We start from the raw sequence: 18,132 nt of genomic DNA on the forward strand, positions 1-18,132 counted from the left end.
ATCTTTTTTTTAATATAATCCTGCTCTTTTTTAAATTAGTTGCATATAACATAAATATTTTTTGTTTTGTCTCGATTTTGTTCATTTTTTCCATTCCTAGCCCTCTTTTTTTTTTTTTTGGGTGGGGGGGAGGATTAGGGCTTGCAGAAGTAGAGTCATGCAGAATAGTCATGCTGGTAAATAAAGTAATAAAAATGCTTTTTCACTTTTTTCCCGGGAATTGTTTATCAAAGTTCACCCTCTTCCCGCTCTTTTCCCGCACTTCCTTGTGAACCTCTCTGACCCCCCCATAGGTACAGTGCTCTTTGAGCTTCCTCCTTTCTACAGAAAGGAGAGAGACCCTTATAGTAGCCACTCTCTCAACGAGCAGTCGACTGTTTGTCATCTTGACACTTGCAGATAGTTACCAATTGGATATTTTTGAAAAAGGTTGATGTGACTATGATTGTTTGATTGTTTGGTTTAAAAAATAAAAGTCTCTGGTCTCTCTCTCTCCATCCTTTTGTTCTCTACGTTTCGCCCCTCAGGTTTCTTCGATCATGCCATGCAGTTTGCTACGGAGGGGGAGCAATGCTGAGATGCAGAGGGGTGGAGAAAAAGAGAGGGAGAGATTGAGAGAGAGAAAGAGAGGGCAATGTATGTCCTTGTTCTCCAGCAGTCGCTTCCGTTCTTGGCATGCGCGTTGCGGCCATGCTTCCAGTGTCTCTCCTTTGGCGTGCTCCTCAACTCTCCAGCACACACACTCTCACGCGCACACATATACTCTGGTTTTCTTTGGGTCCAAATCCTTCAAAGTGGTCGATGAGTAGGTCTGTCCGACACCCTCTCTCATGCAACGTGAGTCATTATCAGTCAGTCAGGGAGTGTATTTCATGTCAGATCTACGTACAGGCTGATATGAAATGGCCAATGGCCTGGTGTACTATATGACTGGTTAATCTACTATTGGGGCCCATAATTCAGTATCTTCTGAAGTGTGTCTCTTGTGAGAGGTAAGAGGAGGGCTGTCAATCAATGAAAACACTCCAACGGGTGTGACTGACTGAACATAAGAAGATAGTGTCACCATAGAGGGCCGACTCAAGAGTCACTGGACCCAGTGGTCGTTCAGCCTCATAGCTTTGCATAGTGTTTGGCTGTAAGACAGTCAAATGACTGTTATGTAAATGTTTTGCCATTGGCTAGCACCTGGCTTTCCTTTTCTGTAGTCACATCCACGCTGACTATGGTGAGTCATCTCAGAACACTGCAGTAGTTTGTTTATATAGCCTACCCTACTGTATGTCCAATCTTTGAAGTACTAAATAGGAAGATTTAAAAACAATTGAATATACTGTATCTGAGAGCCACTAAGATGTAATTTGTCTAAGGGAACGTCTGACAGTGGTTAAGAGCATACATTGTCTATGAAACAGTAGGATGACAACCAAGTTGTGGAACATTGTCCTACTGTCCCATGACCCTTTGGCTCTTTCCTAGTAGCATTCTGCTCTATTGTTTGTTTATTTTATTATCTGTCTGAGATTTCATTGTCAATGACCTAGTATAATAAGACTCGGTAAAGCAGGGTGACATAAGGTATGTGTTTCAGTGTTTTCCAGGTAGTCAGAGTCACTGTAAGTCTGTCAAGTTGGTCTGGAGTTTGTTTTCGAAGGGATGGTGCTGATTGAGGAGTCCACAGGAACGAAGGATGCTTCTGGCGTGGAGGGATGACCAAATCTCTTTGTCCGCTCATCATCCGCTCATCATCACCTTCAGTTCTCTCTTTCTTCCTCTCTCTCTCTCTCTCCTTTTTTCTCTCTCTCTCTCTCTCTCGGTTACGTATCCCTTCAGCCTACAGTGAATCCAGTAGGGAGCTCTGGGTGAATTGTGTCCTAAGGTTGTTCCTCTTCTTGGACAGAAAGGGGAATTTTAGAAACTCAACACTGGGGGAAAAAGAGGAAAGAAACAAGGAGAAGAATCAGTGGAAAGTTCCAGCAAACCTAGAATATCAACCAGCTACGACTGGATGTTTAAAAACCTACACGATCTAGGGTAGTTTAGTTGATATTATTAACCTAACATGAGCTTGAATGGGAGTTTGAATTCATTTCATATTCTCAAATGTTATAGTCAAGTGTTTGATTGTATGGCTGGGTTTACTTATGATGAGTACAACTCTTCAAATTATTCAACTGATTGATAGACGATAAAGCAAACGAAATACCTGTTTTTTGCAAAGCACATCTGGCATGCATGTACACAAAATACGAAAAGGCAGAAAAGCCTGTACGTTTTGCACAGACACACGCACAGACACCAATACAATTGGTGTGGGTGGTTTCAGTCCTTGTGGGCTGTTTAGTCCGCTGGTGTTTGTCTACCTCTTAATTCATTGGTTAGTCATAGTCCAATAGGGTGATTTTCCAGCAAAAAGGACTGAGTCATTCCCACACAGGACTACAGCCCACCAGGACTGTTAGCTTAGCTAAACACAGACCAAGAGCTGAGAGCACTTCAGAAAGTATTCATACCCCTTGACTTTTTCCACATTTAGTTGTGTTACACCCTGAATTTAAAATGGATCAAATTGGGATTTTGTGTCATTGGCCTACACACAATACCCCATAATGTCAAAGTGAAATTATGTTTTTAGAACATTTTACAAATTAATAGAAAATGAAATGCTGAAATGTCTTGAGTCAATAAGTATTCAACCCCTTTGTTATGGCAAGCCTAAATAAGTTCAGGAGTAAAAATGTGCTTAAGAAGTCACATAATAAGTTGCATTGGCTCACTCTGTGTGCAATAATAGTGTTTAACATGATTTTTGAATGACTACCTCAACTCAGTAATTATCTGTAAGGTCCCTCAGTCGAGCAGTGAATTTCAAACACAGATTCAACCAAAGACCAGGGAGGTTTTCCAATGCCTCGCAAAGAAGAGCAGCTATTGGTAGATGAAAATAATACATTAAATAAAAGCAGACATTGACTATCCCTTTGAGCATGGTGAAGTTATTGATTACACTTTTTATGGTGTATTTTACATTATACATTTTAGTCATTTAGCAGACACTCTTATCCAGAGCGACTTACAGTTAGTGAGTGCATCCATTTTCATATTGTGTATCAATACATAGAGTCAGTACAAAGATACAGGCATCCTTCCTAACTCAGTTTCCAGAGAGGAAGGAAACCGTTACAGAGTTTAATGGATCTGATAGGAGAAAACTGAGGATGGATCAACAACATTGTAGTTACTCCACAATACTAACCTAAATGACAGTGTGAAAAGAAGGAAGCTTGTACAGAATAAAAATGTTCCAAAACATGCATCCTGTTTGCAATAAGGCACTAAAGTAAAACTGAAAAAAAATTGGCAAATAAATGAACTTCATGTCCTGAATCCTAAGCGCTATGTTTGGGGCAAATCCAACACAACACATCACTGAGTGCCACTCTTTATATTTTTAAGCATGGTGGTGGCTGCATCATGTTATGGGTATGCTTGTCATCGGCAAGGACTAGGGAGTTTTTTTGGGGGGGGATAAAAATAAATGGAATAGAGCTAAGCATATGCAAGATCCTAGAGGAAAACCTAGTTCAGTCTGCTTTCTAACAGACACTGGGAGACACATTCCCCTTTCAGCAGGACAATAACCCAAAACACAAGGCCAAATATACACTGGAGTTGCTTGCCAAAACAACATTCAATGGTCCTGAGTGGCCTACAGTTTGGAATTAAATTGGGTTGAAAATCTTGGAAATGGCTGTCTAGCAATGATCAACAACCAACTTGACAGAGCTTGAACAATTTTTAAAAGAATAATCTGCAAATATTGTACAATCCAGGTGTGCAAAGCTCTTAGCGACTTAACCAGAAAGTCTCACAGCTGTAATCGCTGCCAAAAGTGATTCTAACATGTATTGACTCAGGGGTGTGAATACTTATGTAAATTAGATATTTCTGTATTTCATTTTCAATACATTTGCAAAATTTTCTAAAAACAGGTTTTCACTTTGTCATTACGGGTTATTGTGTGTAGATGGTTGAGAAAAATATATATTTAATCAATGTTGTATTCAGGCTGTAACACAACAAAATGTGGAATAAATCAAGGGGTATGAATACTTTCTGAAGGCACTGTATGTATCCTACAGCATACACACACACACACACACACACACACACACACACACACACACACACACACAGATAGGCAACATGGAAGAAAAAATGAGACATGAAACAGAGCGAACACACGCAACACATAACACAGTTACACACAAACGCAAACACACACTGCGGAAACACAGCACACGAAGCACAGAGCGAAACAGCACACAGAACACAAAACACGCATCCTTACACTGAGAAGTGATCAGCTTCCTTCCTCCTCTCTTTTAGTTTTTTTCTTTCTTCCCCAAACTGTCCTCCATTTCATGGTTCTTCCTTTGTTGACAATCATTTTTTTAAATATACAGTTCCTACTTCCCCCCCAAAACATCATACGTAACGTTTGACAGTCTTTCTGTCCTTTTTTCTGTCCACTCCTATCCTCGGGAGACATTTGTAATCCACTTTTAGGGAAGATGGAACTTCAACATTTATGGCGGTGGTCTTTTCATTTTCCCCAAAGTCTGTTGTTAAATTTGTGGGTTTTGTAATGGAAGCAGTAGAGACATCTCAAAATACAAATTAAAAAAGAATAGGAGAAGGTGGAGAGGTTGAGATGGGGTGAAACGTGTGTGTCGGAGGGAGAGGAGAGTGGAGGGACAAAATCTCAGAATTACATAACAGGGTACATAGGTGAGCTGGGATGAGGACACAGGACATACACTATTTACAGGTCCATGCATACAGTAGAGACGAAGCGAAACATTTCAAACCTTCTCACTGTTCGGCTCTGATAGACATTACGTCTGGAAGCACTGATTTAAACCAACATAGAGAGAGATATACCTGAGTTGTGAATGGAGGGAGACTGACGAAGAGAGGGAAAGGGGAAATGTGGAAAAGGGGGAAGACAGAGGTGTAGTCAAAAACATTGCACTGATGATATTATTAAATTCATTTCTACGTCAGTTATTGGCTAGACTACAAACATCCTCAATTTTAGCATCTTAAAGTCATTCTCCCTTCTTAGGATTGATAAAAAGTATCTTTCTTCCCAGAGTTTTTTATCTGCAATGATTGAACGAAAACATGCTATGATGCACAGACCTGAACATCACTCTACTAACTGAAACCACTAACTAAACCATCAACTTTCCCATCAATAATGAGCAATATAACCACCTATCACAACAACCTATACTGATCCATTCTAGAATGTCACATGCTCACCTCCTACTGCTTGTCAAAGAGTAGCACCCTCCTGTCCCAGTGACAATGGGGGAATATTCAATACCCATTGGGAACACACGTCAATTCAATGTCTATTCCACGTTGGTTCAGCGTAATTTCATTGACATGACGTGGAAACAATGTTGATTCAACCAGTGTGTGCCCAGTGGGTATTGACTATTCTTATTCCCTATAATAGGGCTCTGGTCAAAAGTAGTGCACTATATAGGGAATGGGTTGCCATTTCAATTGCAGAAAGCACTATATAGGGAGTAGGGTGCTATTTCAGATGCAACCTAAGTTTAAAAAATTTGCAGGATGCACAAGGAAGTAGCATAAGTATTTTTGCTCAACAATGAGTCATTCATGTCTGTAGCCTACAGTTGGTTACGTGTCAATTCTACCACCAGAGAGGAAAGTATAGTCTATTTGTAGATTGTTAGTGACAGTCGAGGTTCGTTTTGCTATCTGCTATTACTCAATAAGTGTCATAAACTAATAACCTGTAACCTGGGATATGATGTGCATTTAAATGCTACTTCGTTATGCTACACCTTGTGGTTACTTATTATCACCATTTTCTTATCACTAATAATGCAAACGTTGTGTGAGTTTTCCTTCCACATAGTGGAGGTGAGGGGAATTTGTAACCTACTCAAAAGTAGAGTAACTTCCGTTACTTTCAAACGTTAAACCCCTAAAATGTTCTGTATGTACTGTATCTCAGGATATTTCAAGTAAGATGGGTACAAGACAGGACAGGACAGGATGGATTGATGGAATAAGTGAGAGGGAGAACAGAGAGAAGAGGAAGTGATGAAGTGTGTAGAAAAGACGGTAAGGTTGGGGTGGGCTTTGGCCAATGTGGTTTTCACATGTGGTTTTGGGAAATTGAGTTTTGAGGACGTGTTCTGATTAACGTGGAAAAGGGAAGAAGTAGATATTTTTTTTTTCTCTAGTATTAATTCACAGTTACTGCTTCTTTTTGCATATACCTGATAAGCACTGGGCTCTCAGAATAGTTCTCTGTAAAAAGATAACAACAATTATAAATCATAAAGTAATTATTATTACCAGTTAGTCTAGTAAGGTCTATAAGAAATAACAGAGCAGCTACACAAGACCACTAGTTACCCTTCCCCATCATTAAAAAATAAACTTTCCCAAACCCCCTCCCCGTCTGGGTACAAATGATCTCTTCCACCCTATAGCATCTTAGCATGCATATATAAGCTCCACTCTTCTCAGACAAAACTGTGAGAGGCGAATGCTTTTTTCCCCTAATAGCATGCTGTTAGTCTATATGTTATGTGTATAGAAATATACACATTCATATGCACTTAATATATACAGTAAATATATACACATTCATTAAGCTTATGATAAAATCTGATGTCTTCTCAAATCATATTTCCTTGATTATGGATATAGACATATCAATTCCTTATTGCTTGCAATGGAAACCCCATGCAGATTGAAATAACTGTACAGAACATTTGGACCAATAAAAGGTATAAGAAGAATTCCTATCATTAAAGAACAAACACCCAAAGCACTAGATCAAGGGAGAAGACAGGGGAGGAAGGGAGGAAAAATAGATTTGGTAGTTTGTAGACTGGTGTCTGGGTGTCAACAGAACCATATATAGGGAATATATCTATGTATACTACCATATATAACTATATTATCATATATATTACTCTGGGTGCAGAGTACTAGTGTAGGTTGGGGTGAATTCCATTTATATTATATCAACTCTGGAGGTGAATAAAAATGCAAACCATGAATTGAAAAGAATCCGCATTTAATATAACAGGCGATTTTCAATTAATGAATTGAGATTCAATGCATCTCCTGAATTGACTGCAATCAAAATGGAATCCACCCGTACTATAGTTATAGGTCAAACTTTCCCCCTCCCTGACACTCCCACCTCAAACTCAAACTCTACACAGATGAAGGCTTTTCGGATTCTCACCCACTACTATTGGATTAGCATGGTCCCAGATCTGTTTGTGCTGTCTAGCCAACTCATATGTCATTGGCAAGCTAAACATGACATGTTTGATGTGACAATGAGTGACAATGACTTGGTAATAGAGCACAAACAGACTGGCACTCAGGCTACTATTGGATAAGTGCAGATATGGAGTTATGTCACGTGACTGACGACAACAGTTCATATTCTAATCGAATAAAAGTCAAACCTCATAGCATCATTTGAGCCTGTAGAGGATACACTTCTCAACCTAACGAGTCCTGAGCTTTGAATTATCGAATGGTCTTGTCTTATTGTCTTTTTTTTACTTTGATCGCTGAGCGAGGTTGCCCTAATAGCCTTTTTAGCTTAACGCTATCTAGAGTGTATACAGGCTACTGCTAATGTCAGTCATAGAGAATGCCTTTCCTACGAAATGTGAAAAGATTGCATCTTCGGTCCTTACACAACCCTCTGTCTGTCTCTAGTGAGAGAGGAGAAGGTGGCAGAGTAAGAGATGAGGAGGGGGAGAGATGGGTAGGTCAAACAAAAAAAAACACATCAAATCAAACGGACAAATTCCAAGCAACAGAACTGGATACAACCAGTTAGAGACATAAGCATTACCTTAATAGATGGCAACATTCTATGCTAATAAATATCAATAATAAAATCGACAGTAACATCGGAAAATACAAAAATAAACATTTCTGTAAATCAACCGCTTAAATGAAAATATACAATCCATAAGAGTGACAATAATTAAAATGTCGACATTGGGTGTATCAAGATAGAGTGGTCTTAACATTGTCACTATAACCTTGTCATCTTCTACATTTCAACAAACAATTTCAAAAGAAATTAGGATTTGAAGAAGTTTTGGTCTCTTTTTTTCTGATGTCTGTAATGGAGGGGAAATGTTTGTCCTACTTCAACACTTCCTTTTCCCTCCTTTTTTCCCCCCAGAAAACAGTGAGAAAGAAAGGAATGATCTGTAATTCTGATGAATTGGCACTCTTGCATCTTGGGCCAGAGGTAGATGCATGTCTGTGCACACAAAACCACACAACTCCCATGTGCGCCACAGATATACAGCATACAGCATATCTCCATAGGATTAACTATACATAGATACAAATATATTTCTATACATTGCATATTTCTATATATGTATGTTGCCTTTTTTGTTCATTTTGTCATTGATTCGTTCTGTTCTTCTACCAAGCGCTGTCAGTCCATCCTCCATTCACGGTGCCCTCTTTTTATGTGAGGAGCGATGGTTCAGCAGCCAGGACCAGGAGGTGGGGTGTGGGGGGTGGGAGGAGGGTCAAAAAGGACAAAAGAGAAAAAGAAAAAAAGAAAACTGAAAAAATCACTACACTAAATCATAAGAGTCATTGTGAGAGTGGCGATGTGGTGAAATGCTCGATACAGGAAGACAACGAAGGATTGAGGAAGTGGAGGAAGATCGATGACGAAGATGAAAAATACTGAAATTGATCTCTCGTCTAACGGGTGACCCGAAGCCACTTCTCAATAAAGCCACACCCTCCTGACACTGACATGTGCAGACTGAAGGGTATAGTTTGATATGTGTACAGATTTCTGAGGAGCCATATTTAGAAAAAGAGAAAGAAGCTACATTTCATTTCATGCACCTGCATACAAGAGGGCCGGTAGGGCTGGTATATGGGCACAAGTTCAATGATGAGAAATACTGATCCCCTGCTTCGATGGTCCTTCCCCTTTTACTGCTCCCAACCAATGGGAATGAGAGTCCCACCCCCCACCCCTTCTTCTCTACCACCCCTAACCCCGCCCCCTAGAGAAAGAAGAGAGAATCCCTCCATCCCTTCTGCCCTTTAATTCTCACAACCATTATAAAAATAGTGTGTTATTATGTCCTCCCTCTCTGTGGGTTAGGATGCTACTCGCATTCTCTTCTTTAAAACATTGATGGCCGTTGTCCAGGCTTCCATCAGAGTCTGTGTATTGCACAAAAGCCCCAGAACACTTTGCATTCGCTCCAGCTCTCTACATGGCACTGATAATATCAATAATGATAATGATAATAACAGTAGTCATGAATGAACGCAAGTATAGTATAACTCCCTATCACCCCCCCCCACCCCAGCTTTTAAAATGATACATTGCTGTTTGAGCGGTCAGTTAGTCTCTGTGTGTGTGGTCTCTGTGTATGTGTGTGCCTGTGTGTATATGAAACAATCTATTTTCAGCACACAGAAACACATTTAACGGTCCAATGAGTCAACTCCCCTGGGAGATCTAGCACTAACCAGTACACGGCGTGTTTTATGGGTGCTCCTAAAAAATACCTTTCTTACTTTGGGCTTGCCTCTTTTTTTCTTTTCAAAGATTTTCTGTTAAATATAAGAATTTCTTTGTGTGATTTTTATTCCTACTGTTTTTCATTAGTTGTTTTCTTTAAAAAAACGAATGCATGCATTTTATATATATATATATATATATATATATATACACACATTAGATATTTTGTTGGTGTTAGTTACTGTACGTGTTCTTCTCCCATATACAAGCGGTGTGTGTGTGAGTGGGTTTGCTGTTGAGGCTTGATGACGTGTGGTGGTGTAGAGTATCAGAAGAAGTCTCATTTGACTAAGGAGCTCTTTAGGATTAGCGGTAATACTGAGTGCAAGAACAGCACACATTTATTATAATACAGGGAGGCCTGCTACTGTAGCTCTACATAATTTATCAGTCTAAATCACTAACCTACACTCAATCCCTGTTAATAAGGCAGGTGTGTGAGAGTATACGTGTGTGTGTGTGTGTGTGTGTGTCTGTGTTGATGTGTGTTCTCATTGCTCCATCAGGCGTAACATCAAATAAAATAAAATAAAATTTGCTGTAGACTAACGCTGAATACCTCTTAACATTTTGCACGTTGGATGTGGTGGGAAAGTGCATGTAGTCATAGCGGATATTTTTGCTATTCATTCTAAGTCCCTTATACACTGAATGTCCCCCTCTACCGTGCTTTCAATATAGAGCATTATTAAAATGTGGCTAAATGGCACCCCCTACAGTTCATTATCATTATCACTATATGACTAATATCAGTGGGAGTACTGGGATTACAGTGGTGTTGGTATGTCTCTCTTTCCTGGTGCTCCTCCTGCAGTTGACTTGTTGGCTTGCTTCTCCACATCATGACGCTACAAAATGGAGGGGATGGGGGAGTGACAGCGGCGGAGGTTTGTTCCCGGGGGATCGAAAGGGTTGGTGATGGGGGTGAGGCGCATAGGGGCTCCTGACATGCCCGAAATGTTATTGAGGCTGCGGGACTTCTCATAGCCTGTCGCTGTGGTGACCAGGTTGTCATGGTTAAAGGGTTACATTAGGTTAGAGGTCAAGGGGTTACCGTAGAGGTGGCAGAGGTTATCAACAGTGGTGTTTTGGGAAAAGTAGTTTTAGGGTTTAAAAACAGTTTAAATGCAGGACATTTGGTACAAAATAAAGAAAGTAAAATGGCATAAATGTTTGTGGTTAATTTAAATGTTTGAATGATTATTAGCGATTGTTAATGTTATTTGTTTAAGGAGGACATGGATATAATTTGGATGACAGAGAAAGATGTCGTGTTAAAATATATAATGGGTTAGAAATAGCAAGGAATACCAATTGTTATGAATAAAAAGGTTTAACAAAAATAAAACAATAAAAATAAAAATCATACCGAATCAAGTTAAATCAACAGCCAAACCGAAAATCCAAATCAAGTTTTAAGGCCAAAGCAAACAAACAGACAGACAAGGGACAGAGAGAAAGACAGACAGACGGGAGAGACAGGACAAAACAGGAAAATGAGTTATGAAAATATGTCATCAAAATCTTGCCACATCAATACAAAATGGTGCTCTCTGTCAGTAGCACCAGCATACACAGTACAACACAGTAAAGTACAGCACAGTACAGTAGAATATAGTAGGGGGGAGAGTACTGATGGATAAAACAGCTGGTGTCAAGCTCCAGTGACTTTTAGCTCCCTCTGGCATACACAAAGAGAGGGAATAACTCTCATTTGTCTCTCAGAAAAAGGGAGAGCGATATCGAGAGAGAGAGAGAGAGGGCAGACTCAGCATCCAGATGTTTTAGCCTCCAACACTGAATTCTAAACCTCCAGACAGACAGACTTCAGACAGACAGAGGGACAGACAGACGGACAGGGCAACAGTACATACAGTCAAAGCTCTATTCAGCACCTCCCCAGAATAACAACGTGACCAACTTGGACCTGGTGAAGTCGTCAGGGTTTGGGAACAGAAACATAAGCAGAACATTTACTGTGTGTGTGTGTGTGTGTGTTTGTGTGTGGTGGAAGGCCTTATGAAAACACTGACAGCTTCACCGGGCCCAACAGAAGCTGGCTTCCTCCCCCTTATTCACCCTTTACACCTTCCCCTCAGAGCCCCCATCACAGTAGTAATGATCTCGGAGCAGTTTGACCTTTTAGATCATCATTAATAAAAATAATAAGATAAGCTTTTAATGTACAGAGGTGACCTGATCCTAGATCAGCACTCCTACTGAGACGGATTGTGGATGCAGGCCCATACTTCCTCTCATGGTCCAAGCCTGCCTTCTTCCCCTCCTCCTCCTCCTCCTCCTCCTTCCCAGGGATGTTGTGGAACGTAACCTTTTCGTGTTGTGGATAGCCTCTATGCACATACAGTTGAAGTCGGAAGTTTACATACACCTTAGCCAAATATATTTAAACTCAGTTTTTCACAATTCCCGACATTTAATCCTAGTAAAAATTCCCTGTCTTAGGTCAGTTAGGATCACCACTTTATTTTAAGAATGTGAAATGTCAGAATAATAGTAGAGAGAAGGATTTATTTCAGCTTTTATTTCTTTCATCACATTCCCATTGGGTCAGAAGTTTACATACACTCAATTAGAATTTGGTAGCATTGCCTTTAAATTGTTTAACTTGGGTCAAACGGTTCGGGTAGCCTTCCACAAGCTTCCCACAATAAGTTGGGTGAATTTTGGCCCATTCCTCCTGACAGAGCTGGTGTAACTGAGTCAGGTTTGTAGGCCTCATTGCTCGCACATGCTTTTTCCGTTCTGCCCACAATTTTCAATAGGATTGAGGTCAGGGCTTTGTGATGGCCGCTCCAATACCTTGACTTTGTTGTCCTTAAGCCATTTTGCCACAACTTTGGAAATATGCTTGGGGTCATTGTCCATGTGGATGACCGATTTGCAACCAAGCTTTAACTTCCTGACTGATGTCTTGAAATGTTGCTTCAATATATCCACATAATTTTCCTTCCTCATGATGCCATCTATTTTGTGAAGTGCACCAGTCCCTCCTGCAGCAAAGCACCCCCACCGCATGATGCTGCCACCCCCGTGCTTCACGGTTGGGATGGTATTCTTCGGCTTGCAATTACCCAATTTTTCCTCCAAACATAACAATGGTCATTATGGCCAAACAGTTCTATTTTTGTTTCATCAGACCAGAGGACATTTCTCCAAAAAGTACGATCTTTGTCCCCATGTGCAGTTGCAAACCGTAGTCTGGCTTTTTTATGGCGGTTTTGGAGCAGCGGCTTCTTCCTCGCTGAGCGGCCTTTCAGGTTATGTCGATATAGGACTCATTTTACTGTGGATATAGATACTTTTGTACCTGTTTCATCCAGTATCTTCACAAGGTCCTTTGCTGTTGTTCTGGGATTGATTTGCACTTTTCGCACCAAAGTACGTTAATCTCTAGGAGACAGAACGCGTCTCCTTCCTGAGCGGTATGACGGCTGCGTGGTCCCATGGTGTTTATACTTGGGTACTATTGTTTGTACAGATGAACGTGGTACCTTCAGGCGTTTGGAAATTGCTCCCCAGGATGAACCAGACTTGTGGAGGTCTAAAATAAATAAAAAAATGGCTTATTTCTTTAGATTTTCCAATGATGTCAAGCAAAGAGGCACTGAGTTTGAAGGTAGGCCTTGAAATACATCCACAGGTACACCTCCAATTGACTCAAATGATGTCAATTAGCCTATCAAAAGCTTCTAAAGCCATGACATCATTTTCTGGAATTTTCCAAGCTGTTTAAAGGCACAGTCAACTTAGTGAATGTAAACTTCTGACCCACTGGAATTGTGATACAGTGAATTACAAGTGGAATACTCTGTCTGTAAACAATTGTTGGAAAAATTACTTGTGTCATGCACAAAGTAGATGTCCTAACCGACTTGCCAAAACCATAGTTCGTTAACAATACATTTGTGGAGTGGTTGAAAAATGAGTTTTAATGACTCCAAACTAAGTGTATGTAAACTTCCGACTTCAACTGTATTATTACGCCAGATTAGTGTTCGAATTTGAATTTCTCCCAACTAGTCATTGTGACTGAATTTAGTTTTTGCCACTACTGTACATCCCTGCTTCCTCAGCATTTCTTACAACTTGTCGGTCTGTTTGACATTTTTAGAGAACAGATGTCAATAACCTGGAGAATGATCAGGTAGAGCAAAGTAGGTCGAGGTTTGACACAAGTTCAAGCTGTTGTTGCATCTGCCAAAATCTCACACCACCCCTTCAAGGGTGAGCCAAAATTCAACACCACCTTTTAAGAGTGAGCCAAAATTCAACACAACCTTTTAAGAGTGAGACAAATTCTACCACCATCCCTTTAAAAGTGAGCCAAAGGCCGCATTCCCCTGCTCAGACGTTGCATGCATCAACCAATGGTTGTGTGCCACGTCATTGACTGTGCTGTCAGCAACTTCTGAGCAGGGGAACACAACCAATATCTAACACCACCCCTTTAAGAGCAAGCCAAAATCTAACACCACCTCTTTAAGAGTGAGTCTATCTCTTCCCAGTTACAATTCAGACGAAAGAGGGGGGAGCGAAAATATTTATATCACTTAACTTTGTGTGTGTGTGTGTGTGTGTGTGCGTGTTGTGAAGTTACAATAGAGCAGCAGTCTGGATATAAACCTCACCACACATGACCAAGCAGTAGAATCTTCAGGTTAGGTGGCATAACAGGATAGGTTTGATCATCCTCTGTTCTCTAAACCCAAACAGCCATATCTCCTCCTAATGTGTCCTTTATTATTGTTATTTTTGTTGTCATTAATGACTTTGTTTCATCGTTACTGATAATAGAGAATGTGGCCTTGGGCAGGAATGAATGAGGGTGGAAAGGCAGTCACATCACATGTCATCAAACATCAACCTGGGATCCAATTAAATCAATCACAGATAAGTGGTTTACGTTGTATACAAGGTCTCACAGATATTGTCATTGGATATTTGGATTTTGTAAAACCACATCTACCCTTAAAATACAGCATCAACATTCTGAATGAAACCTGCAGCCCTGCTGAAAAAAAAAACAGCACAGACCAGCATAAATTTCAAGCTGGTCTATGCTGGTCCATACTAGTCATTGTCAGCATGGTATAGCTGGTCAAGTTGGTCTGACCAGCATGTTCTGGTTCTGCTGGCTGACCAGTGTGGTCTAGCTGGTCAAGCTGGTCTGACCAGCATGGTCTAGCTGGTTATGCTGGCAGACCAGCCTTCGTTGCGTTTCTGTTGTGTTTTCGCTGATGACCAGCCTTCATTGTGTTTTTGCTGGTGACCAGCATAAGCTAAAGCAAAACCAGAATCAAGTCACATAATGCTGGCTTACAAAATGATGTTTAATTCCTATTGGAATCCAACCAGAGTGGATTCCCACAGTCTGCATTCAGAATTACTGCCAGGGTTTAGAAGATGAGGAGGAAGGGTCGTTCAAAACTGTGACGCAGTTGTCAAGTCAACCCATCCGTCAGTGCTGCTGTGAACCGCATCACAAGAGACATCCCAAACGGGATATGTATATATATAAAAAAAATGATATCATTGTTGCAATTTCACTGTTTGAGTTGCTTTGTGAATCACTAACTTAGCTTGAGATGATTTTACTGCAACACTGCATCCAAGTTGCTTGACATAGGCGTTTCAAAGAGCTGTCAGTCATGGCGAGCTCATGAATATAAGCTCCCCACCCACTCATCCTGTCTTTTCAAACTTCCTGGTAGTTAGCCATGAGAGAAAAGGTACTTTTCAGAATGACTGTTCAGGAACGTTGGGTGCCACGTAGAACCCTTTGATTTGCCTCTGTAGGGGAACCCTTTTGAGTTCCATTAAGAACCCTCTCATGAAGAACCCTCTGGTTCCAGGTAGAAGCAATGACAGATTTTACAGTTATACTTATAGGATACTTCAGATGTGCCTGAAGTATCCTACAAGTATTAGTTACCTGCTACTGATTTGCAGTAAAAAAAATACAGTTGGGCCATACTTGTGAACATAAGCAAACATTTCAAGTTAAATGGGTTCTCACACACACAATGTGTATCAGCCAATGAAAAGCCTCAATTTACTTACATGTGACGCTAAATTGTACTGGTCCCATCAGATAACATGGCACACATTAGCCCTATGCTAATCTCATCAAATGGTACTGATTATGTCCTGGCACAATTTCTTCATCAGCCTATGAAAGATCTTAGACTTTATATCGACCAACCAATGACATTTCTTAAAATAGGTCAACCCTGGCCACTAGAGGGATATTTTAAACCTACAAATTCAAGATTGACTTGTTCTGTTGGTCTGTAACAAAATGTTGTGTGCCAATATTGCACTGATGCATCCTTGATTAGGCTACTAGCTACTACTAACGTTAGACAACATTTTCACGTTTTTGCATACAGTACCAGTCAAATGTTTCGACACACCTACTCATTCAAGGGTTTTTCTTAATTTTTACTGTTCTCTACATTGTAGAATAATAGTGAAGACATCAAAACTATGAAATAACACATATGGAATCATGTAGTAACCAAAAAAGTGTTAAACAAATCAAAATATATTTTATATTTGAGATTCTTCAAAGTAGCCACCCTTTGCCTTGATGACGATACACAACTAATCTTCTCCTTTCCCCCTTCTGATAACCAGGTGGCGAATCGCATCTCTGCATGTCTGGCAGACATATCAGTATGGATGACGGATCACCACCTCAAGCTGAACCTTGGCAAGACGGAGCTGCTCTTCCTCCCGGGGAAGGACTGCCCGTTCCATGATCTCGCCATCACGGTTGACAACTCCATTGTGTCCTCCTCCCAGAGTGCGAAGAGCCTTGGCGTGACCCTGGACAACACCCTGTCGGTTCTCCGCTAACATCAAGGCGGTGACCCGATCCTGCAGGTTCATGCTCTACAACATTCGGAGAGTACGACCCTGCCTTACACAGGAAGCGGCACAGGTCCTAATCCAGGCACTTGTCATCTCCCGTCTGGATTACTGCAACTCGCTGTTGGCTGGGCTCCCCGCCTGTGCCATTAAACCCCTACAACTCATCCAGAATGCCGCAGCCCGTCTGGTGTTCAACCTTCCCAAGTTCTCTCACGTCACCCCGCTCCTCCGCACACTCCACTGGCTTCCAGTTGAAGCTCGCATCTGTTACAAGACCATGGTGCTTGCCTATGGAGCTGTGAGGGGATCGGCACCTCTGTACCTTCAGGCTCTGATCAGTCCCTACATCCAAACGAGGGCATTGCGTTCATCCACCTCTGGCCTGCTGGCTCCCTTCCTCTGCGGAAGCATAGTTCCCGCTCAGCCCAGTCAAAACTGTTCGCTGCTCTGGCACCCCAATGGTGGAACAAGCTCCCTCACGACGCCAGGACAGCGGAGTCACTCACCACCTTCCGGAGACATTTGAAACCCCACCTCTTTAAGGAATACCTGGGATAGGATAAAGTAATCCTTCTACCCCCCCCTAAAAAAAAATACAAATAAAAAGATATTGTAAAGTGGTTATCCCACTGGCTATAGGGTGAATGCACCTATTTGTAAGTCGCTCTGGATAAGAGCGTCTGCTAAATGACGTAAATGTAAATGTAATGACAGCTTTGCACACTCTTGGTATTCTCTCAACCAGCTTCATGAGGTAGTCACCTGGAATGCATTTCAATTAACAGGTGTGCCTTGTTAAAAGTTAATTTGTGGAATTTCTTTCCTTCTTAATGCGTTTGAGCCAATCAGTTGTGTTGTGACAAGGTAGGGTTGGTATACAGAAGATAGCCCTATTTGGTAAAAGACCAAGTCCTTATGGCAAGAACAGCTCAAATAAGAAAAGAGAAACGACAGTCCATCATTACTTTAGGACATGAAGGTCAGTCAATCCGGAACATTTCAAGAACTTTGGAAGTTTCTTCAAGTGCAGTCGCAAAAACCATTAAGTGCTATGATGAAACTGGCTCTCATGAGGACAGCCACAGGAAAGGAAGACCCAGAGTTTACCTCTGCTGCAGAGGATAAGTTCATTAGAGTTACCAGCCTCAGAAATTGCAGCCCAAATAAATGCTTAACAGAGTTCAAGTAACAGACACATCTCAACATCAACTGTTCAGAGGAGACTGTGTGAATCAGGCCTTCATGGTCGATTTGCTGCAAAGAAACCACTACTAAAGGACACCAATAAGAAGAAGAGACTTGCTTGGGCAAAGACACACGAGCAATGTACATTAGACCGGTGGAAATCTGTCCTTTGGTCTGATTTCCACAAATTTGAGATTTTTGGTTCCAACCGCCGTGTCTTTGTGAGACACTAAGTAGGTGAACAGATGATCTCTGCATGTGTGGTTCCCACCGTGAAGCATGGAGGAGGAGGTGTGATGGTATGGGGGTGCTTTGCTGGTGATACTGTCAGTGATTTATTTAAAATTCAAGGCACATTTAACCAGCATGGCTACCACAGCATTCTGCAGCGATCCGCC

The 18,132-nt window shown here is 41.1% G+C and overlaps 1 protein-coding gene across 3 annotated transcripts in view; it reads right to left on the reverse strand.

Annotated features, from left to right (window-relative positions):
• Positions 1 to 417: 417 nt before the first annotated feature.
• LOC121550361 (potassium voltage-gated channel subfamily C member 1-like) overlaps positions 418 to 18,132 on the reverse strand; it is a 94,538-nt gene continuing 76,823 nt past the window's right edge. For 2 of the 3 annotated variants that reach the window (XM_045210762.1, XM_045210761.1), the window contains one exon: positions 9,818 to 10,649. In XM_045210762.1, the coding sequence (XP_045066697.1) occupies positions 10,504 to 10,649 (146 nt within the window). In that variant the 3' untranslated portion in view covers positions 9,818 to 10,503. Of the gene's footprint in view, positions 1,926 to 9,817; positions 10,650 to 18,132 lie in introns of those variants that run through there. The other variant, XM_045210764.1, reaches the window with a different exon arrangement.

This window comes from Coregonus clupeaformis, chromosome 35, assembly GCF_020615455.1.
Source record: "Coregonus clupeaformis isolate EN_2021a chromosome 35, ASM2061545v1, whole genome shotgun sequence".
In the NCBI taxonomy this organism is placed as follows: Eukaryota; Metazoa; Chordata; class Actinopteri; order Salmoniformes; family Salmonidae; genus Coregonus; species Coregonus clupeaformis.